The 17,858-nt window shown below is 37.2% G+C and overlaps 1 protein-coding gene across 5 annotated transcripts in view; it reads left to right on the top strand.

The window, feature by feature from the left end:
- ARHGEF7 (Rho guanine nucleotide exchange factor 7) overlaps positions 1 to 17,858 on the top strand; it is a 125,386-nt gene that overhangs the window by 91,483 nt on the left and 16,045 nt on the right. For 4 of the 5 annotated variants that reach the window (XM_072849861.1, XM_072849856.1, XM_072849858.1 and 1 more), the window contains 8 exons: positions 358 to 417; positions 1,667 to 1,813; positions 3,726 to 3,812; positions 7,221 to 7,299; positions 8,664 to 8,803; positions 9,478 to 9,702; positions 11,691 to 11,784; positions 14,684 to 14,773. In XM_072849861.1, coding sequence (XP_072705962.1) covers positions 358 to 417; positions 1,667 to 1,813; positions 3,726 to 3,812; positions 7,221 to 7,299; positions 8,664 to 8,803; positions 9,478 to 9,702; positions 11,691 to 11,784; positions 14,684 to 14,773 — 922 coding nt within the window. The remainder of the gene's footprint in view (positions 1 to 357; positions 418 to 1,666; positions 1,814 to 3,725; positions 3,813 to 7,220; positions 7,300 to 8,663; positions 8,804 to 9,477; positions 9,703 to 11,690; positions 11,785 to 14,683; positions 14,774 to 17,858) is intronic. The other variant, XM_072849857.1, reaches the window with a different exon arrangement.

Here is a 17,858-nt window from a genome sequence, read left to right as displayed (position 1 = left end):
ACATACTAGTCTGTAAGGAATCTAGTTTGTGACAAAGATAACATGCCAAATAAAACTCTTCAAAATAAACACTTTCCTATTAGGATTTCAAAATCTTTTGTTCACTAGCTCTTGTGAAACTTCCTTGGCTCTATTTTAAGCATAAGTAGGGATGTTATAAGTGACTCTTCATTTTTACTACAAGTCAGCAGTGTTTGATATAAGAATAAGAAGTCTGTGAAAAGAGCGCAGATAGGTCTACAACTTCTATTTTACAGAATTGTTTGTTTATTTGGTTTTAGTTAAGCCTCTAAAATTTTTTTAATTAATTTTACTAGAACTAAAGTTTTTATTGTATGTTTTCTCCGTTCTTTTTAGGATTATCATCCGGATCGTCCAGATATTCAAAAATCCATGACTGCCTTCAAAAATCTTTCTGTAAGAGTGATAAAAAAATAGATGATATATTTTAAGTAGAATGTTTTCTAATTTCATCCCCCTCTATTGCTTTAAAAAAGTGAAGTTTTTTTGTAAATGTTCGTATAAGAAATTTTTGAAAGCCTGGAAATGGATGCTGTTTGTGGGCAGAGTGAAGGATGGTAACTTGCTGGGGAGTTATAGCAAATAGACTGATGTAAGAGCCACGCAAGCATTCTGCACCTCTTGGTCTGTCCTCTCTCTCATGCTTCGTCTGTCCTTCTACTACTGCTACCGTAATTTGTATCCTAAAGAAGGGCTTCTTTACAACAATTGAGTATATCTTCTGAGGTTTTTCTGAAGTGCATTCCTTCTAGGGGAATGGTGTTAGAGTTGTGGGAGAGAGAATGAAGGGGAAGGTGCTAGTGAAGTTCAGAAGACCCTAAACATCTAGTAATAACTGGAGTAGGAAGCCTAATTTTAACAGATGAGCTGTCTGTTATTGTCTTTAAAAAAAAAAAAGTCAACTGCAATAAGCATATATTTAATTCAATCTCAGTTACGATAAACTTAATGTTTTGTGTTTAGTGTTAGGAGTGTGTGCTGGTGGTAACCTGTCATTTTCTATTTTTCATTTTTTAAAACATAAATTTAGTGTTATCTGTGTTCAGAAGAGGTTTGGGGTTCCCATTCTGTTGGGTGCTTTACAAAAAAGAGGAAACAATTCTTGTTGAGAAAAATTCAAACGAATGGGAGTGTAGCTAGTAGAGCAGGTTGGAGACATTTAATGAGAACAGGAACACATGGTTATACAGTCTCATAGTTTGCACAATTGGCGTGGCTTTTTTTACTAAAGAAAGATGCTTTGTTGTATAGTCATGTGTATTTGTGACAGCTGTGTTACTCTTTTTCTGCTGAGCCTAGCCATTTCTGGTTGGAAGTACAAAAATTTAAAATGTAAAGAAAGGAGAAATCTGCAAAACAGAGCTATGACTATGAATTTGGAACGGTAAAAGTAATAATATTGAAGTTAGCAAAACTAGCTAACAATAATATGTTGGAAAGGAAAAGTAATAATATTGAAGTTAGCAAAACTAGTTGTATAAGAAATATTGGTAGTAGTAATCTAAATGAAAACACTTCAAGGTAGATGCTGTCTTCTGTATACTACAAGCACAACAGTAAATACAACCGTACTGGTATTTCTACCCTTAACCTGCTCCAAATGGATGGAGTTGATAGAGATGGTATTTTTCCCTATGTTTGTTAGGCACAATGTCAAGAAGTACGGAAACGGAAAGAACTTGAACTACAAATCCTGACAGAAGCTATCCGTTGTTGGGAGGGAGAGGATATTAAAACTCTTGGCAATGTGATTTACATGTCCCAGGTCATGATTCAGTGTGCTGGAAGTGAGGTAATGTCCTCATCTTTACTGTCAGTCTTTCTTTCATTTTTAATAAAATTAATTAAAACAATTATGCAGCAGAAATAAACAGAATGCTTCAGAGATACTAATCTAGACTAAAATCTTTCTCTAAAGTTTTAAGGCTTTTATTACAAAATGTGAAATAAATTTCCTTGAAGATGGATGGTCTCATCTGTAAAATTTACTGAAACGTAACCGAATATAGCAGTTAGAAACACTGTAAGATGATTTTGCAGGACTATTTTCAAAGTGCAGATTAAACAGGATTTTCCATGTGTAGTTATGTTACAGGATCATAGTGCATAGCAGTTATTACGGATTGGTTTAAATAACAAAAACTTTCAAGTTTTGTATTATAAGGTGTCTGAGGCACACTTTTTCCTCACTGTTTTGGGCACTTTGCTCAAGTAGTGAATTTTGAAATACAAGCTTAAGAATCAAGTGGTTTTGGAGAAATAGAATAAGAAGAGACATTAGAAAGTCGAAGGTGACACTGCAAAGTCTGGGATGGGTTTTTTTAAAACCAAACCAAACAAGTGAAACACACAAAGAAAAGGTTGTCCTACCAGAAATAATGTTAAAATAATCTTAAAAGCAAGCGCTAACAGAAAGGAAATGTTATACAGATTACTGACATGTTTTTACTGTCAGTTGTTCCCTTGTAAAATCAATGAAGCTTTGAACTTCGTGGGGGCTTTTGAATTGCAACCTCATTCAGTCAGTTTCCTCCCTTAGAACAAAGATGTCCATAAATATGAAGAAAGAAAAAAGTGTTTATGCAACCGAATATTTCAGAATTTGCCACCTGATATTTTTCTCTCAGATACTTTGTTAGGTGCTAAAATAAATAAAAAAGAAAAGATTCAGTAGAGCTGATACTGCATCTTCTGCAGTCATGTCTCTTCTTGTAGTCTTCAAAACAAAACACCACCCCACCTCCCACTCCCATCATGAGCTAAAATGTCAAACATAATGGACTTTTAGAAGTTTCTGCATAGCATTACAGCTTTTTGACCAGATATAGAACAGCTTCATTTGTGCAAAAGCAATTGGTTTTGGTTTTGTCTTTTTTAAAATGATACCAACATTTGTAAAGGTTTACTGAAAAAGAGATAGAAACATTAAAACTTGGTAAGGACTTGTACTGTTTTGCAAAGATACTTGAAATTGAGACGGTGGCTTTGTCAATGGATGTATTTGTTTTGTCATCAAAATTAAAACATGTTTTAATGCTTCTCTCTTTCATTGTTTGTCTATAGCAGTAGATTAAGAGTAAACCTCTTCCTCCTTCCATAAAAATACCCCCAAAACAAAAATGACAACTTCCTAAGAGAAACCAGCAAATTAAAACCAGAACAAAGTAATGAGTGTTTTTGTTGCAATTATAAGCGTTATTACTTTTCTTTTATCTTCTTTTATCTTTTTTTTTCTACATTGGGGCATAATCCAATGTCATGCAAAAATCTGATCCCTCCAATTTGAGGGACCATTGTCTTGAAATTACCGTGACAGCATCCATCTAAATTATATTAAGAAATATGTCCAATGTGTAATTTTGTTTTTGCTGAAATTGGCAAAACAGTTGTTATATTAAACAAGGTTAGTATTTCACCCAGACTGTACAATTTCTGTTTTAAAATATTAGACTGTACTCCCCAGGAAGAAGTATAGGCATGTATTCAAATAGAAAATAGCACTTTTTAAATAGAAAATCAAATAATGCTGATTTTTTTTTTTTCTTTTAAAATTCTATGGAGAGTTAATTTTGCCAGGAGCAAATATTTGTGGAGTAATTATGGAGTTGTAACATTGATGGTAGTTTTTAATAATATAAAACAGAAAAAGGGGGGAGGGGACTTGTGATGTTGTATTTACTTTCTCATTTTCTTTTTTTGATAAGGAAAAGAATGAAAGGTATCTTCTTCTCTTCCCTAACATTTTGCTAATGTTGTCTGCCAGCCCAAGAATGAGTGGGTTTATCTATCAGGTAAAGCAATACATGTACATATGTGTATAAATGTGTTGGGGGGCTGGCTTTTTTCTAAATGGTATTTCATAGAAAACTTGGAAGGATTATTAAACTTCTGCATTTATAAAGATAAAAAGAAATTTCTGCAATAAGAACTGGTCATCTGTTTTATAAAATTCTGGGCTAGAAGCCTGGGTATGATTTTTGCAGCTGTGACTATCAGCAAGGTTTGTTGGTTTTTTTTTTACCTTGTTAGTACTAGCTGATGAGAAGAAATATTGGTAGCTTTTTAGATCTACATAGGAAAATGATGCTGTTGTACACATTTGTTAGTGCTTTTCCAACTGCTGCTCGAGTCTTCCCAGAACTATACAGCACTCCTAAGCGTGCATTGGTGTGAGTTAGGCTGTGCTACCATCTGGTTTTTTAGGTGTGTCTACATTAGTGTTTTATCTTTGAATCAGCAGAGCAGTTTTGAAATGAATCTTCTACTTTTCCCTGTTTACCGGTATTTGAGTCACAGTGTAGACAGTCTCAGGGCTCAGACTGGACTGCCTCTGGATGAAGCTGAACTGGAAAGCGTGCTCCAAAAGTGCATTTGATCTGCTACAACTACTGGAGCAGTTCAAGTACATGGATTGGCATTCAGTCCATGGTCTCAGCCTAGAGCTGGCTCAGTGTAACACCACCTGAAATGCATACCATGTGGCCTTCAAGTCCTTTGCACCAGGTGTTTCACTTCACAAATCCACTACTTGCTGCTGGTAGACATGGTCTTTGAGCTCTCTAGCAAGTTGCCCAGCTGAATACTTCTTGACTGTTTACCCACTACAGAAATAGAGTGACTCTGCTATAGTGCAGGAGGATCAGTGCTGATTGCATTGGCTCCCCTGTAGCACTAGGACATGTTTCGCAGAAGCACTTGCATTTTGTGTGTGTAGTTCCAAAGACCCCTGAGAGGTGAAGTTAAAGCAAATGCACAGTCTATGCGTTTCTGAAATCTTTATAAATGTTCTTCAAGTATTGCTATGTGGTTTCCAGGCATCACAGTAAAACACTTAAAGTTCTAAAAGGAGCCTGAGATTTCACCTGCTGTAAGTACTTCTGTATATCAGGCTCTTGAGCAGTTTGTTCCTTTCTCCTGAGCAGTAATTTGCCTGCTGTGAAGGAATGCTGAAGCATAGTCATTCAGAGTTCCTACGTGATCAGCTGCATCCAGTCACAGACTGTGTGACTTTTAAGAGCAACTGAATTCCAGAATTCATGTTTGGATTCGTATCTTACCTGCCATGGTAGTAGCTGGGTTTGTTTGAGACTGTGTTGCATTAGATGGTTCAAACGCACAATTAAGTTTCTCTTAGCTTTGTGCTGCTCTTCAGAATTTTTGGCTAGTGCTTTATCCCAACATGGATGGAAAAAAGATACTGGAAAAGGCAGGTGAGCTGTCTATCTCAAGTGGCACATCCAGAATTCTTGACGAAGGAAGGTAATTGTGTACTGGTTACACAGGCAACTGACTGGAAGTTTAGTGTGTTAACAAAATACGAAATTAAACAATGAATCTGTCAGGCTTAATTTTGCTCTCCTTTTGTACATGACACTTCTTCCTCCTCTCTCCCACCTTGTCCCCCAGGTGGACAGCATTGTTCAGTAAATAAGCAGTTTTCTGTCCATTTGTCTTCAGCTTCTGCTCAGTATGGCCACAGCCCTTTTTTAGCGTTTGCCGTCCAACCCTCTGTTGAATGCTAAACTTAATTTCCTCATAACCTCTCACGTGATTTTCCCAACAGCGAGAACTTCTCAAATATTAATGACTACATATTCACAGCAAGGCAAAATTATTTCGTCACTGTTTGTGTCTGTCTGGCTTGCATAATGTGGGCTGCCTGGACTTTTCTTCAAAGGTTCTTGTCTCAGAACTGGGATGGATATGGGCAGAAGATGATGCAGCTCCCTCAGTCATTCCCAGGGAAATGATGCCACTGGAGTTGGCATCCTACACTACACCCTCCCTGTATTTCTGAATATTCCAGTTAGCAGCAGGCTTCAGATGTTCTGGTTGATAGTGCTGATATCTGCCACATGGGCTAGTTGGGAGAACTTTTAGCAGTGGTAAATGGAAGTTACAAGGGACACAAACCATACCTTACAAGATGGCTTCGCAATTTTGTTGAAAGAAAGGGAATATAAATGATTCATGAGTTCAGTTCCATTTTCTCTGTTTTGCTGACTTAGTACTTTTTCTCTCCATGTAGCTCAGGTGATCTTTGTTCCCTCTCACCAGTCTTTTTTTCCTTGGTACATCCCTGTACTCCCTCTTCACCTACGTCAGCAGTTCTTGCACCTCTCTTTCTTTGTGGCTGTATGCTATGTTATTCATGAACCAGCAAACACAGAAAAACAGAACAGAGAATTTTAGGCTGCATTGTAGTACATGACACCACCATATTTCCTTCAGTGTGGAAGCTGTTGCAAAAAACCTCTTCTTCCCTCTTCGGCATCTTGGGCTTGAGCATGCTCTGTGCATACAGAATATCAAGTGATTTTTAGTTTCCAAGCTTCTAAGAAACCTTTGTCCACTTTGCAGTCGTTAGGAAAGAAAAAGGAAAAAAAAAAAGAGTTGTGGGGTTGTGTTTTCCCCCTCCATTGGAGCCAAAATTCCACAGTACATAGTATTTGCACTTTTGCCAGCATGTGCTGAATAGTGTTTCTGTGCAGGAGAATACAGGATCTGTCTTGAAGAACTTTATAATTAAAGTTGCATTTTTGGTAAATGCTTTAATTGTGACAGTTATTCAGTTATTGTCACAGAATTGTGACAATATTCAGTCTTATTTACCTATTAATATGTTCTTCTGAAACTTTACAAATTTAAAGGTGTTTTTACTGCTTTTGTTTTATTTCCCCAAATATTTCTGTGAGTGAATTTAGTAGTGGGGTTATTAGAGACATAAATCTTCAGCAAATAATTGATGCATTTGTTTAGTGAAATCTTCCTTTCTAAATCTACTTGTACCACAAACCTTATTTTGAGAGCTAATCAAACAGTTTGCAAACAAATGTGCTTGAAGATGAGTCACCGTTGCCTCTAATCATGTAATATGGATGACCCTGAAGGTCTTGGTTCCAAGAACCTGAGGCTATGATGAGTGACCACTATTACATTTGTATGGATTTCATAGCCTGCATAGGTACCAGATAAACTCATTGAAGTCACAGGTGTCACGTGCAGAAGTTTGGCATATTAAAAACTTCCATTACGAGGTGTTTGTGTGGATTTTTAAATGTTTTTAAACCCATCAGTGTGTGTGTGTTTGCCAGTTTACTGTGTATGTCTTTGTTCAGAGCTTTAAGTTTATATATTCTTTACTTGGTAATGTTTTTGTGTGTTTTGGATTTAACTTCAGTGTTACTGCTTTTTTTTAGGGAAAACTGCCAATGACAGGAATGACTATCACAAAGCTAGAAGACAGTGAAAACCATAAAAATGCATTTGAAATATCAGGTATTGACTGTAAATATTTTTATTTACTACTGATTGCAGGATATGCTATTTCAAACATCAAATGTTCTGTCTGAACAGAGTAAAACTCTTTTATTGTGAGGGTGACCAAGCACTGGCACAGGTTGCCTGGAGATACTCAAAAGCTGTCCGGCCACAGTCCTGGGCAACTGGCTCTAGGTGTCTGTGCTTGAGCAGGGGGGTGGATGACCTACAGAGGTCCCTTCCAGCCTCGACTATCCTGTGATTATACAAATTTTGTAAGGCAGCTACCCAGAGCCTCACCTGAAAGCTGCTTTTTGCTTGTCTTCAGCAGTTAACAAACTGTCTTTGCATGGGATTCATCCCCAAGTTTCTGTATTGTAATGAATGGAGGCAGTAGCTTTGGAGAAGGTCCTTTATAATGAAGTAGTTCAAAGTATGCTACTCACTGGAAGAAAAGAAATTCCAGAGACTTTGGAAGAGCTTTAAGCAAGAGCTTTCTTCTAGAAATGGTCCACCTCTTTCCTGAGAGACCTTTAGCATCTCTGCTAATGATGGTTGCTGTTGTGCTTACTTTGGGTAATTTCTGTCTGTGAAGTCATTTGTTTCAGCATGTACCTTATTTCCTTGGGGGATTTAAAGGACAGTGGGAGCGGGGTCCCCATGGTGGACCTTCATACCTTCATTCATTTCCTGGATCAATTCTGCCTCCAAGCAGATTGCATTTAAGTAAAGTAATTTTGACCCTCTCAAGTGGCAGGCACACATCAGTGCTATGAGGCAGAGGGAAAAAGCTGTTGATGGTGCATGTTCTTCTGAGATAATAGGTGTGCAACTGACCTCAGATAAGCAATGTGGTGGGTTAAAATTGAGTTAACTGGAGAAATAAAAGTATTTTGGTTAAGATTGCTTTCCCAAGCGACTTTTACCTGAGCTTTAGTACTGGATTCAGACCAACTTTATGCCTTCTTCTGAGAGAAGATCAGTGAACTGCATTTTATAACTTTTCCTATATTGTAGCTTATAGACTCAAGAATGACATTTTAGGCTATATGCTGGCTTTCCTGGGGAAGATGGAGAAGCGTAAGGCTACTAGATGAACCTGCCTCCTACATCTATTTCTTATCATTAAAGGTTGTGCTTAATTATTAGAGGTGGGGAAAAAAGGTAGAACTCCTATGCTTGGCCCAGGAAAAAATACATGGAGGAAATGTCTGTTACAACCTGGAAAAGTGAGATGCTGTTGTACTGAAAATACAGGTTAAAATTTTTGCTTAGTACTTAAGGGATATAATGTTTTAGGAAATGAGTGTCTTTATAATCATGTCAGATTGACTAAGTTGTTTTTCTGTGGTTTCCTACATCTTCTGTTTTCTGTCACCCAGGAAATATGATTGAAAGGATACTAGTGTCTTGTAACAACCAACAAGATTTGCATGAATGGGTGGATCACCTGCAGAAGCAAACCAAAGTCACAACTGTTGGGAATCCCACCATTAAACCTCACTCTGTGCCATCTCACACAGTAAGAAATAGCTTCTGGATTGAAGTGAATGAGCAGTATATGCAGAATTAGGTTCTCTGGCAAATATACCACCGTGTGAAGCATTTTTTTTAGCCATTAGTAATAAGAAATGAATGTTATGAATGTAGTTTAATGGGTCTAAAGATCATTCTGATTTTAATTGTGTGAACAAAGAATAAAATGCTTAGATCTTGGTGTAATAGTTCAACAGGGTAAAAGAAAAGTCATTATCATTACTTTTTTTATTTTGAGCAAGTAATACATCACTGTCTTTTAAGTATCCTTGTAACAGTAGGTTTTAATTGGTTATGTACTTGACAGGCTGTGGAGAAACAGTTTCCTTAAGTACCTTCTTTTGGGTTCTGCATTTGAGTTGTTGGATATGAATGGATCTAAATTTAGCTCTGTCTTTAGTGGTGAGAGAAGTAGGAGCAGGGCTGCTTGTAGCATTTCTTTCTTTAGTGCATGCTCTGTCTGTGGTAGACAATAAAAATTTATTTAAGCTCCATTTTTCTGAATAATAATAATTTAGTGTCAAAATTTTCAAAGGCCAGCTGTAATAAACAGAAGCACTAGATAGCAAGTGAGATTGTTTCACCAGTCCTTGATGATATTATTTCTTTATTAAGATAATATGCTTGCTTTCCCTTCATCACATTTGTGTCTTTTGACAGCTTCCTTCCCATCCAGTAACACCCTCCAGCAAGCATTCAGACAGCAAGCCAATACCACTGACTCCTGCGTACCACACTCTCCCTCATCCGTCACATCATGGGACTCCACATACCACAATAAACTGGGGACCTCTGGAACCTCCAAAAACCCCCAAGCCTTGGAGTCTGAGCTGCTTACGGCCCGCACCTCCGTTACGGCCTTCAGCAGCTCTTTGTTATAAAGAGGTGAGATGCAACAGCCAAGAAATATGACATGTAGCAGACCTATAATGGGAAGTTTAACTTTCTTTTTTACACACCACCATTTTACAGCTTTATGTATGTTTTTATATAAAGATGATTTAACAGCTAATGCTGAATCAATGGTAATGGACTAGTGAATGCTGTTTATTTCAAGCAGGGATTTAATCTTGCAGCTCAGAAAATACTAAGGCTTGTTAGGAGAGGCTTTCCCACCTCCCCCAAGTGCTTCCACTTATTTCCACTCTTTATCCAGTTAATAAATAAGTTGTTGTTGTTGTTGTTATTCATTTATTTCAAACTAGCAATTCCTTTGTTATGTTGATCATCCAGGCTTATTGCAAAGTAAGTTATTTGCTAAGCACACTGCCAAGTATCTAGGGTAAGGGATCTTAGGGTGCTTCAGAGTGCTGTATCAAATCATTCAAAACAGCTGTGGTTGGTTCCTTGGTATTTACCACTGTTACTAGGTAACAATAGCATATTTAAAAAAAAAGAGCAGTAACTGTCAAAATATATGTAATGTTTTTGTACTCGAAAGAATCTGGTGGCTAATGTTACTATTAGCAAAAAAAAAAAAGGCTTAGATTTTAGGATGCTGTTGTAGTTTTTAGTTAGTGTATGGTATGAAACAGGTATCTGTTCCAAGAGAAATAAAATGTGGTGGTTTTAACCACAAAAAGATGGTGGCAGTAGGTTGATTTGGTCCTGCCGCTACATCTTGTGTGGTTTTGTAAATAGTAAGAAAATGTTACATTTATGTTGGAAGTCTGCATGCATGTGAGGAGGAGAATATTGGATACTCCGTGGCTTGGTGATATCTCCTGTTTCAGTATCTTTGTCATGCGTTCTCATGATACTTATTTAGTGTGAATCAACAGGACCTAGAAAGAATCATGGAGTTACGCCTAGGAATATTTTATTCTGCAAGCATGAGATTTGACAGAAAAATTTTATTTTGCAGACATGTAAATTGCTGTTTCTTAGAAACTGTAGCCTAAACACTGTGCCTGAGTGTGGCCTGGCTGTGGGGGTTTTTTTTGTGGTGGCTGTGTGTGTGTGACTTTTTTCTTTTCTTTTGTAAATCCCCTAAACAACAGGGAAAAAATGATAGGTGATCTGCAATTGGAAGGTTAGTATTTAGGCTTGGTTGCTACAAGAGGTTCTTCTGTTTGGCTGTACTGTATGCTCATTTTGTAATTTAAGTTAGATTCCTTTCATGTTTTCATGTGTAGGGCACTGAATTCTCCAATGTGGTAAAATTTCAATCATCTTTACACTGTTTAGCATACAATGATGTTCAAAACCTATCTTCATCTTCTTTGGTCTGTCCTGCTCATTCACCTTTTTACTTTCTTGTTCTGTATTTTTATAGAGGATGTCTTGTATCCTTAAGGTAAGGGGTAGACCAGTATATTCCTTTTGTTCCTGTAACCTAGCATTGTTCCTGTAAACTAGCATGACCACATTTTGAGCAGAAATGCTGTATTTGTTGCTGTATTTTTTTTGCTGTAGAGCTTTGTAAGAACAGACCTAAACATTTACAAATTCTGGCTTTGAAGAGTATACTACCTGCCAAGCTTCCTTGTTAGGACCTTTTTTACCTGCTTCTAAGTAGACAAGTGAAATGGGTTGTCCCTTCAAAAGTTAAGGAAAAAAACCTGTGTTAACGTATGCCTGCCTCTTCCCTTCGCTCTAGCTCCCAAACAGCCTGCATGCTTTTGCAGCAACTTTTCTGTCTATTTCTGTTAATAGAACAGATAAAATATCTGACTTTGTGTGTAGTTGGAGGAAGGGTAGAGAGGAAATCAGCGAGTTCAGGCAACTTGGATGTGCCAAAAAATATTAGCAAACTGGATTTTGGTGCTGTTAAAAGATTTTTAGTTAGTAACTTCTGTATACATTTTAGCAGTTAAACTTTTGAAATATTGTAGAGAAGCTCTACTCTTTTTATTTTTATTTTCCCCGCACAGGATCTCAGTAAAAGCCCTAAAACCATGAAAAAGCTGCTTCCCAAACGCAAGCCAGAACGGAAGCCATCAGATGAAGAGTTTGCACTGAGAAAAAGTAAGAGAGACTTGAACAAATGTCTGCATAATACAAAGGCTGGAATTAACATCAGTTTAAATTCTGTGAAAGTTAGATGTACAGTGTAAGCAAGTTATCTGGTTTCCTCTCTCCTGTCAGGGGAGACGGGGGAGGTATCTCCAGAGGATGGTTTGGTTTATTCATCTTAGGTGCTTATGTCACGATGGGATTAGTTGCTTTCTAGAGTCTTACTATTGACTACAGTGGATGTATGCTTGTCAAGTGCCTATTTCTATCTGTTCGCTAGAGAGGGAAGTGAGGTTGACTATAGAGCCATGTAAAGTTCAGTAAGGTGAACCTGTCTTTTAGTACTGTAAACAACAATTTGAAGATACTATCTCACTTTGGCAGAATACTTCATAGCTATGTTCTTAAAGCGATCCTGGTAGGAGCTTCTGCTGGGCTGGGTGTTGGAAAGCTGGGTATTGCTGCTGGTTCAAAGACTAGTTGCTTCTACAGTCACTCTAAGATCCAACAGTCTGCTCTAATCTCCTAGAAATAACGCCATTTGCTAGTGTCTCTGTCCGGATAAACTGCAGAATTTTAGACTGCTTAAAGTCCAAAGAACAGCACTGAACTGAGAGAGATTGATGAATGTATAGAAAAACAGAAGGGTCAAAATCTGGGTGTTGGGGTAATTTGGAGTGGAGGGAACACTAATGTTATCAAGGAAACACAATATTCATTTAGTTGTCAGTGTCACTCTAACTCTTCCTTATAAATTTGTGTGAATAAATAATCCAATTACTTGTATCAATAAAAGACAGGGTATTTAATATGAAGGCCAGATTATTTTACTGCAACTCTTCCTTCTCTCTGTCTGTCCTTTGCTCATGGGCTTTTTAAGATAGAAACTGTGCCTTGAGTGTTCAATGCATGAAGTGTGTTATGGTGAACATTGTCTCTCACTGATACATGTAGGGTTGGAGAGAAAAAGCTTTTCCTCAGGGCACTGTTGGTTTGTCTAAGGTAGAGTCCTTCTGAGTGTGCTGTGAATTTCATATGGCAAAGGTTAAGGTAGTGAATAGAACAGACGTGTGTTCATGGATGTGCAAGTACATGTTTTAGTTTAGGATGCTTTATCTCCTTACAGGAAGATATCTGTTCAGGAAAAATGAAAGTACTGGAATACAGTATCATTTCAGATGTTGGAGGAGGGAGATTCAGTAGTTGTAATGACAGCAGTAAAGCTGTCAAGTTGCAGATTTAGAAATTATTAAAGAACACTTAGAGGAGATGAGTTCTTTTTCGGGGGAGGGAGGGGGTCTATAGCTTGAAAATACATTGTTTTATTCCTGATTAAATTAGTAGTGCACCTTTCAGTGTTTTGTATGTAGGAGATAACTTTCAATAAAAGGGATTTTGGGTGGCTTTAAGTCAGACTATTACTTACAGAAATACTTTCTGATACTTGGTATTCATCTCTTCCACACACACACCACCCCCACCCCCCCTTGTGTCAGTAATTAGAAGCTTCTGTTATATATTTGTGCTCCTTCAACCTTTTCCAGCTTGTGGAGCTGTAAGTTTTCCACTGAGGAACTTCTATCAAACTTAAAGCTTATTGATAAATAAGTTTGGGTTTTATTACATACCTTCTCTGGAATCCCAGGGATTTATGGGCTATGTTTTGAGAACTGCTATGTCAAATTTGTCCTGCTACTGTAATAATATGGTGCTACATTCTAACCACAACGAAATCCAATTATTTTTCCTGCCTTGAAAGAGAAATAACCTGTACTTTGGAGTACCTCCATCTCTTAAACTGTGGGGAAACTATATTGGGTCAAGATAATTTCTTCAACAGTTAGCTTGTCAGCTGGTCCTGACAAATGTTTGGACAGTTGGCTTTGTTCTGGTGGTAATAAATCACAAAAACTAACAGGATGCATTGGCTGACAGAGAATTCTACTACATTTTGATGTTGAAGGCAGTTCAGACTCATGCAGCAGATAATCTTCGAGACTAGTTTTTTCCTCAAGCTTTGTGGGGAGGAAAACAGGAATAACACTTTTAAAACAACAAATTGTCTTGCCCTACATTTAGACTCCTGGTTCCACCTAAAGTAATGGTAGAGGTACTTCTAGATTTCAGTTTGACTGGAATTTCACTCTGTTGCAAGTGAACAATTTGACAGCATTTTTACTGAATTCCACAAGGAGAAGATTTGCTGTGGATCTCTACCTTTACGAAAATTTTGCTGTATTAAGCTTGAATAGTTAGACTTTTGTCAGTAGTGCTGTTTCCACTTTAAAGTCTGAGAATTTTAATTACTCCACTTTCACAGATATACTTATGTGGTAGTGACATCTTTCCAGCTGAAAACTGGAGTGAAATTGTACTGACGTATTATGTTGTTAATTCTGAGTTCAATTTTCAATAGTGTGCTTTTAAAAGGGGTAAATCTGATATAGATACATATATATATATATATATATACAAGACCTAAAAGTTTTCAAGATTTCTGTGAATTAATGTTCTGTTCCTTGATTTCTTTGTTTAAATCATTAAATATGTATATAATAATTGGGCTATACAGGTTTTTTTTCAGTTTAATGGCTGTTTGGTTTAGAACCAGAGTGATCACACTTGAAAACATGTTCTGTGCAACTTCAGATGCTCAGAAAATTTCTTGAATGTGCGGGTAATTACTCTGACTTGGGTTTTTTTCCAAGCATTTCAAAGTAGTATTTTGTCTTTTTAAACTGTTACTTTTGTTCATTGAAGTTTGATTTTTTTAAATGGGATGATTAAGAGAATTTTAAAGGGTTGATTAAGCTGAATTTTGGTCTCAACTGAAACGTAGTGATTTACAAAGGCTTTTCTATGTTAAGAAACATAACCAGGTTTAAAATTCTATTTTTCCCATTGATTCTAGGTACAGCTGCTTTAGAAGAAGATGCTCAAATTCTTAAAGTCATTGAAGCATATTGCACAAGTGCCAAAACACGTCAAACACTAAATTCAAGTAAGTTAGAAAATACTGAAATGGCTAACTAAAACACAAATCAGATAGTTTGCAAAAAAAAAAAAAAAAGGTATATGTTCTCAGGCCCCTGCAAGTAGCAAGCTGGACCTGAAAGAAATAATAACCTGTTTCTGGCTTAATAATCAGTGCTGGGTCTTTAAGTATTGGTTGCCAAGGTCCATGGTTAGAGACTATAATTCTTTCCATATTTAAAAAAAAAAAAAAACCACCAACCAAACAAAAAACCCACCAAAACAAAAGTGACTACTTGTCATCGTTTAAAATTGCACAAAACCTTCACCAATGAATGAGAGGTGTCTGAACCGAATATGACAGTTGATCAGCATGCTTTTTGATAAATTTCAAGAAGCTGGTAAGTAGTGAGGAGGAATGAAAAACAAGTAATAATTTTGGCGGAGTGTATTTTTGTCTTTTTCTGTTCAGCAGAGACTTACACTATGGGAAAGTAACCTAGACCTATAAAAATTTCTCTTCTTTTATTGCCACTAGTTGTTTTTAGTATTAATTACAAATTTTAATCCCATCTCATAATTTCAGGAGAAATTGTTCTCAGATCTGTGTGTTGCTTAAAGACATTTTTAGTTTCTCAGATCAATACCTAGCTTATTGAAAACCTGTAACGTGCCTCTGGGGTCCTACTTCATTTAATCCAAATCAAGGTTGCCATGTGGAGTTCCTCTGTATTGTAAGTAAAACATTACGCAAAGCAGGGGAGTCCACCAGCATGTGTTCCATTTGCACAGGGAAGGAGGAAATGCTGTTGCGTTTGTTCCGATTTGCACAGTTTTTGCACTGTTGAATACCAATTTAATTCAGAGATCCTTGGAACACAGTATAATGATCCTGAAGTACTTGTCTGGTTTTGCTGTTGTCAGGAACTAGAAAAGTGGACATAATAATTTACTCCTTGTTCACTAAAGCTGTTTAAATTTGAGGTATTAATCACTGTCACTGCTACTCACAGCGCTCTGTGCCTGTTTTGCTTCCAAGCAAAAGCACTTTATGCTGACAGTTGAGAAGTCTCAAAACACAGCCGCAAACTTAGTTCATGGATTTTCCTAATATGTGTTCATTTACTATTATCACCTTGAAAAAATCCAGCTACTTTGTATTTGTGTGTACTTTAAAATGGGAATATGGCCCTTGTATTAGACTGTAGAAACTTTTGAAGTAACAGCAAAAACCTTCATTTTAATTTTTCTGTCTTGATGAACTGTAGGTCTCCAAAGTGATAAATTGTCAATTTCATAAATTAGCTAATATTACATAATTTTTATTAATATTAATCTATTTTATAGTCCTACAGTCATAACAGTAGTGTGTTTAATTGGATAAAAGGAAATGAATGTATTAAAAATTCTGAAGATATACTGTTGTTCCAAACAAAATTAAATGAGATGATTGCTGTTTAAATGTCTTGACTGATCTGTTGATTATTTCCGAGGATAATGTGACAAGAAGTTGTTGGGGAAACATTTGCACTGGCACAGTAGTGTGTGTGTGTGCAGATATAAAATGGATATGATTTTTTTTTGCCTTTTTGCCTATTTTTTTCCTTTCTATGTATATTTAAGAAATATACATAGTGCTGTGGGTATCATTGCATACATCAGAAGTCAGCAGCTTTTATTTGCTCAATTGCAGCAAGAAATAATTTTTTTTTATTGATTAAGCACATGGCTGCTTTGTTTGGAAAGCATAGTGTTGTCATCTAAGACTTTAGGTTTCAGAAGATTCATTTGTAGACTGGAATTGGAAATGGGGAAAAAAAAAACCAGTCATGCTGGAATTGCTTCTGTGGGAGCAGTAGTCAGTGTAGAAGAATAGAATGAAAGAGTTGCCTGTCATCCACGAAGTATGGCCTTTTTTTACATACTCCTTTCTTACCTCTGTGTTAATATTCTGCCTGTCCCTCACAGCACTCATTTGGCAATTCTCCTACCTGCACCTTAATCCAAAGCCCAAGGGGCGCTGCTTTTGGCAATGTCAATTCAGCAGAGCTATGGCACCAGTGCAAATCGGTAGGGAGTGGTGTTAGAGGTAGCAGAGCAACTTTTTTCAGTTGTTCGGTGGGGAAGATTTGGGGTTTAATCTGGGGAGACATACAAATAAAAGAACAGAGTTTTTCACTTTCTCCTGCTTCTTATATACTGAGTTTATTTTGCATTTCTGCTCCAAATGAAGGCTTAAAATCTTATGCAATATCATGTGTATGGTGGCTCATAGCATGGCCACTTACATGGTTTCAGTCCTCTGATATTGCCAGGCCTTAAAAAAAAAAAAAAAAAGAGAGAGAAAAAGTGTCCTTAAGCTGTTTGAGCAACTACCCTAGACACCTTAAAGTATTTAATTGGGAAGATAGATTCAGATAGAGGCATGTAGGAAGAGGTGTGTGAGGGGTTGGAATGGACCAGACTGTTGCTGTTAGGCTCTTGGCTCTGTTATTCTGTGAGTTAATTTACTACATGGTTAACAAGGGGTGCAGGCACAGAAAAGCTGTGCTTCAACAGTCTCCTTGAGTGGGTGCAAGATGTTGCTGCTGATTTAGAAAGTCAGCAGCCCTGCTCTGCATGAGAACCTTTGCTTTTTCCCCTGCATTTTTCTCTTTACAGTGGTGACACAAGCACTTCTGTGGCTGTGTTGTGAGCTGGTGGGGAAATTACCTGCTTGAAAAATAATCTTTTGTAGGGTTAGTTTTCATCTGAAACTATTCCCTGACCTGGCTCACCAAGCAGCTGTACAAATGACTGTGTCATTGCAAGGGAGGGAAAGGATGGAGGTACAGATGTGTGGTGGGGAAGGGGCTGTTGCTTTTCACATCAGCTCTGGATCATGCTGGCGCACTGTCTTTATTGCTCTGTCCCCAATCAAATCCCCCCCAGACCAGAACTGACTCCATACTTCAAAAGAACCTAACTCCCTCTTCCAAAAAATCTACTTTTAAACAAGATTTTGGTTATTCAGAATTGTCAACTGAGGCTGCTTAGAAGCTTAAATACCACTTCAAAAATTGTATTGTAACAGTTCAAACGTTATTACATGCTGAGTGTAATTTATACCTAAA

This window comes from Ciconia boyciana, chromosome 1, assembly GCF_034638445.1.
Source record: "Ciconia boyciana chromosome 1, ASM3463844v1, whole genome shotgun sequence".
Classification (NCBI taxonomy): domain Eukaryota; kingdom Metazoa; phylum Chordata; class Aves; order Ciconiiformes; family Ciconiidae; genus Ciconia; species Ciconia boyciana.
Note: the sequence above shows the minus strand (reverse complement) of the source record. Positions and strands in the feature narration are given on the sequence as shown.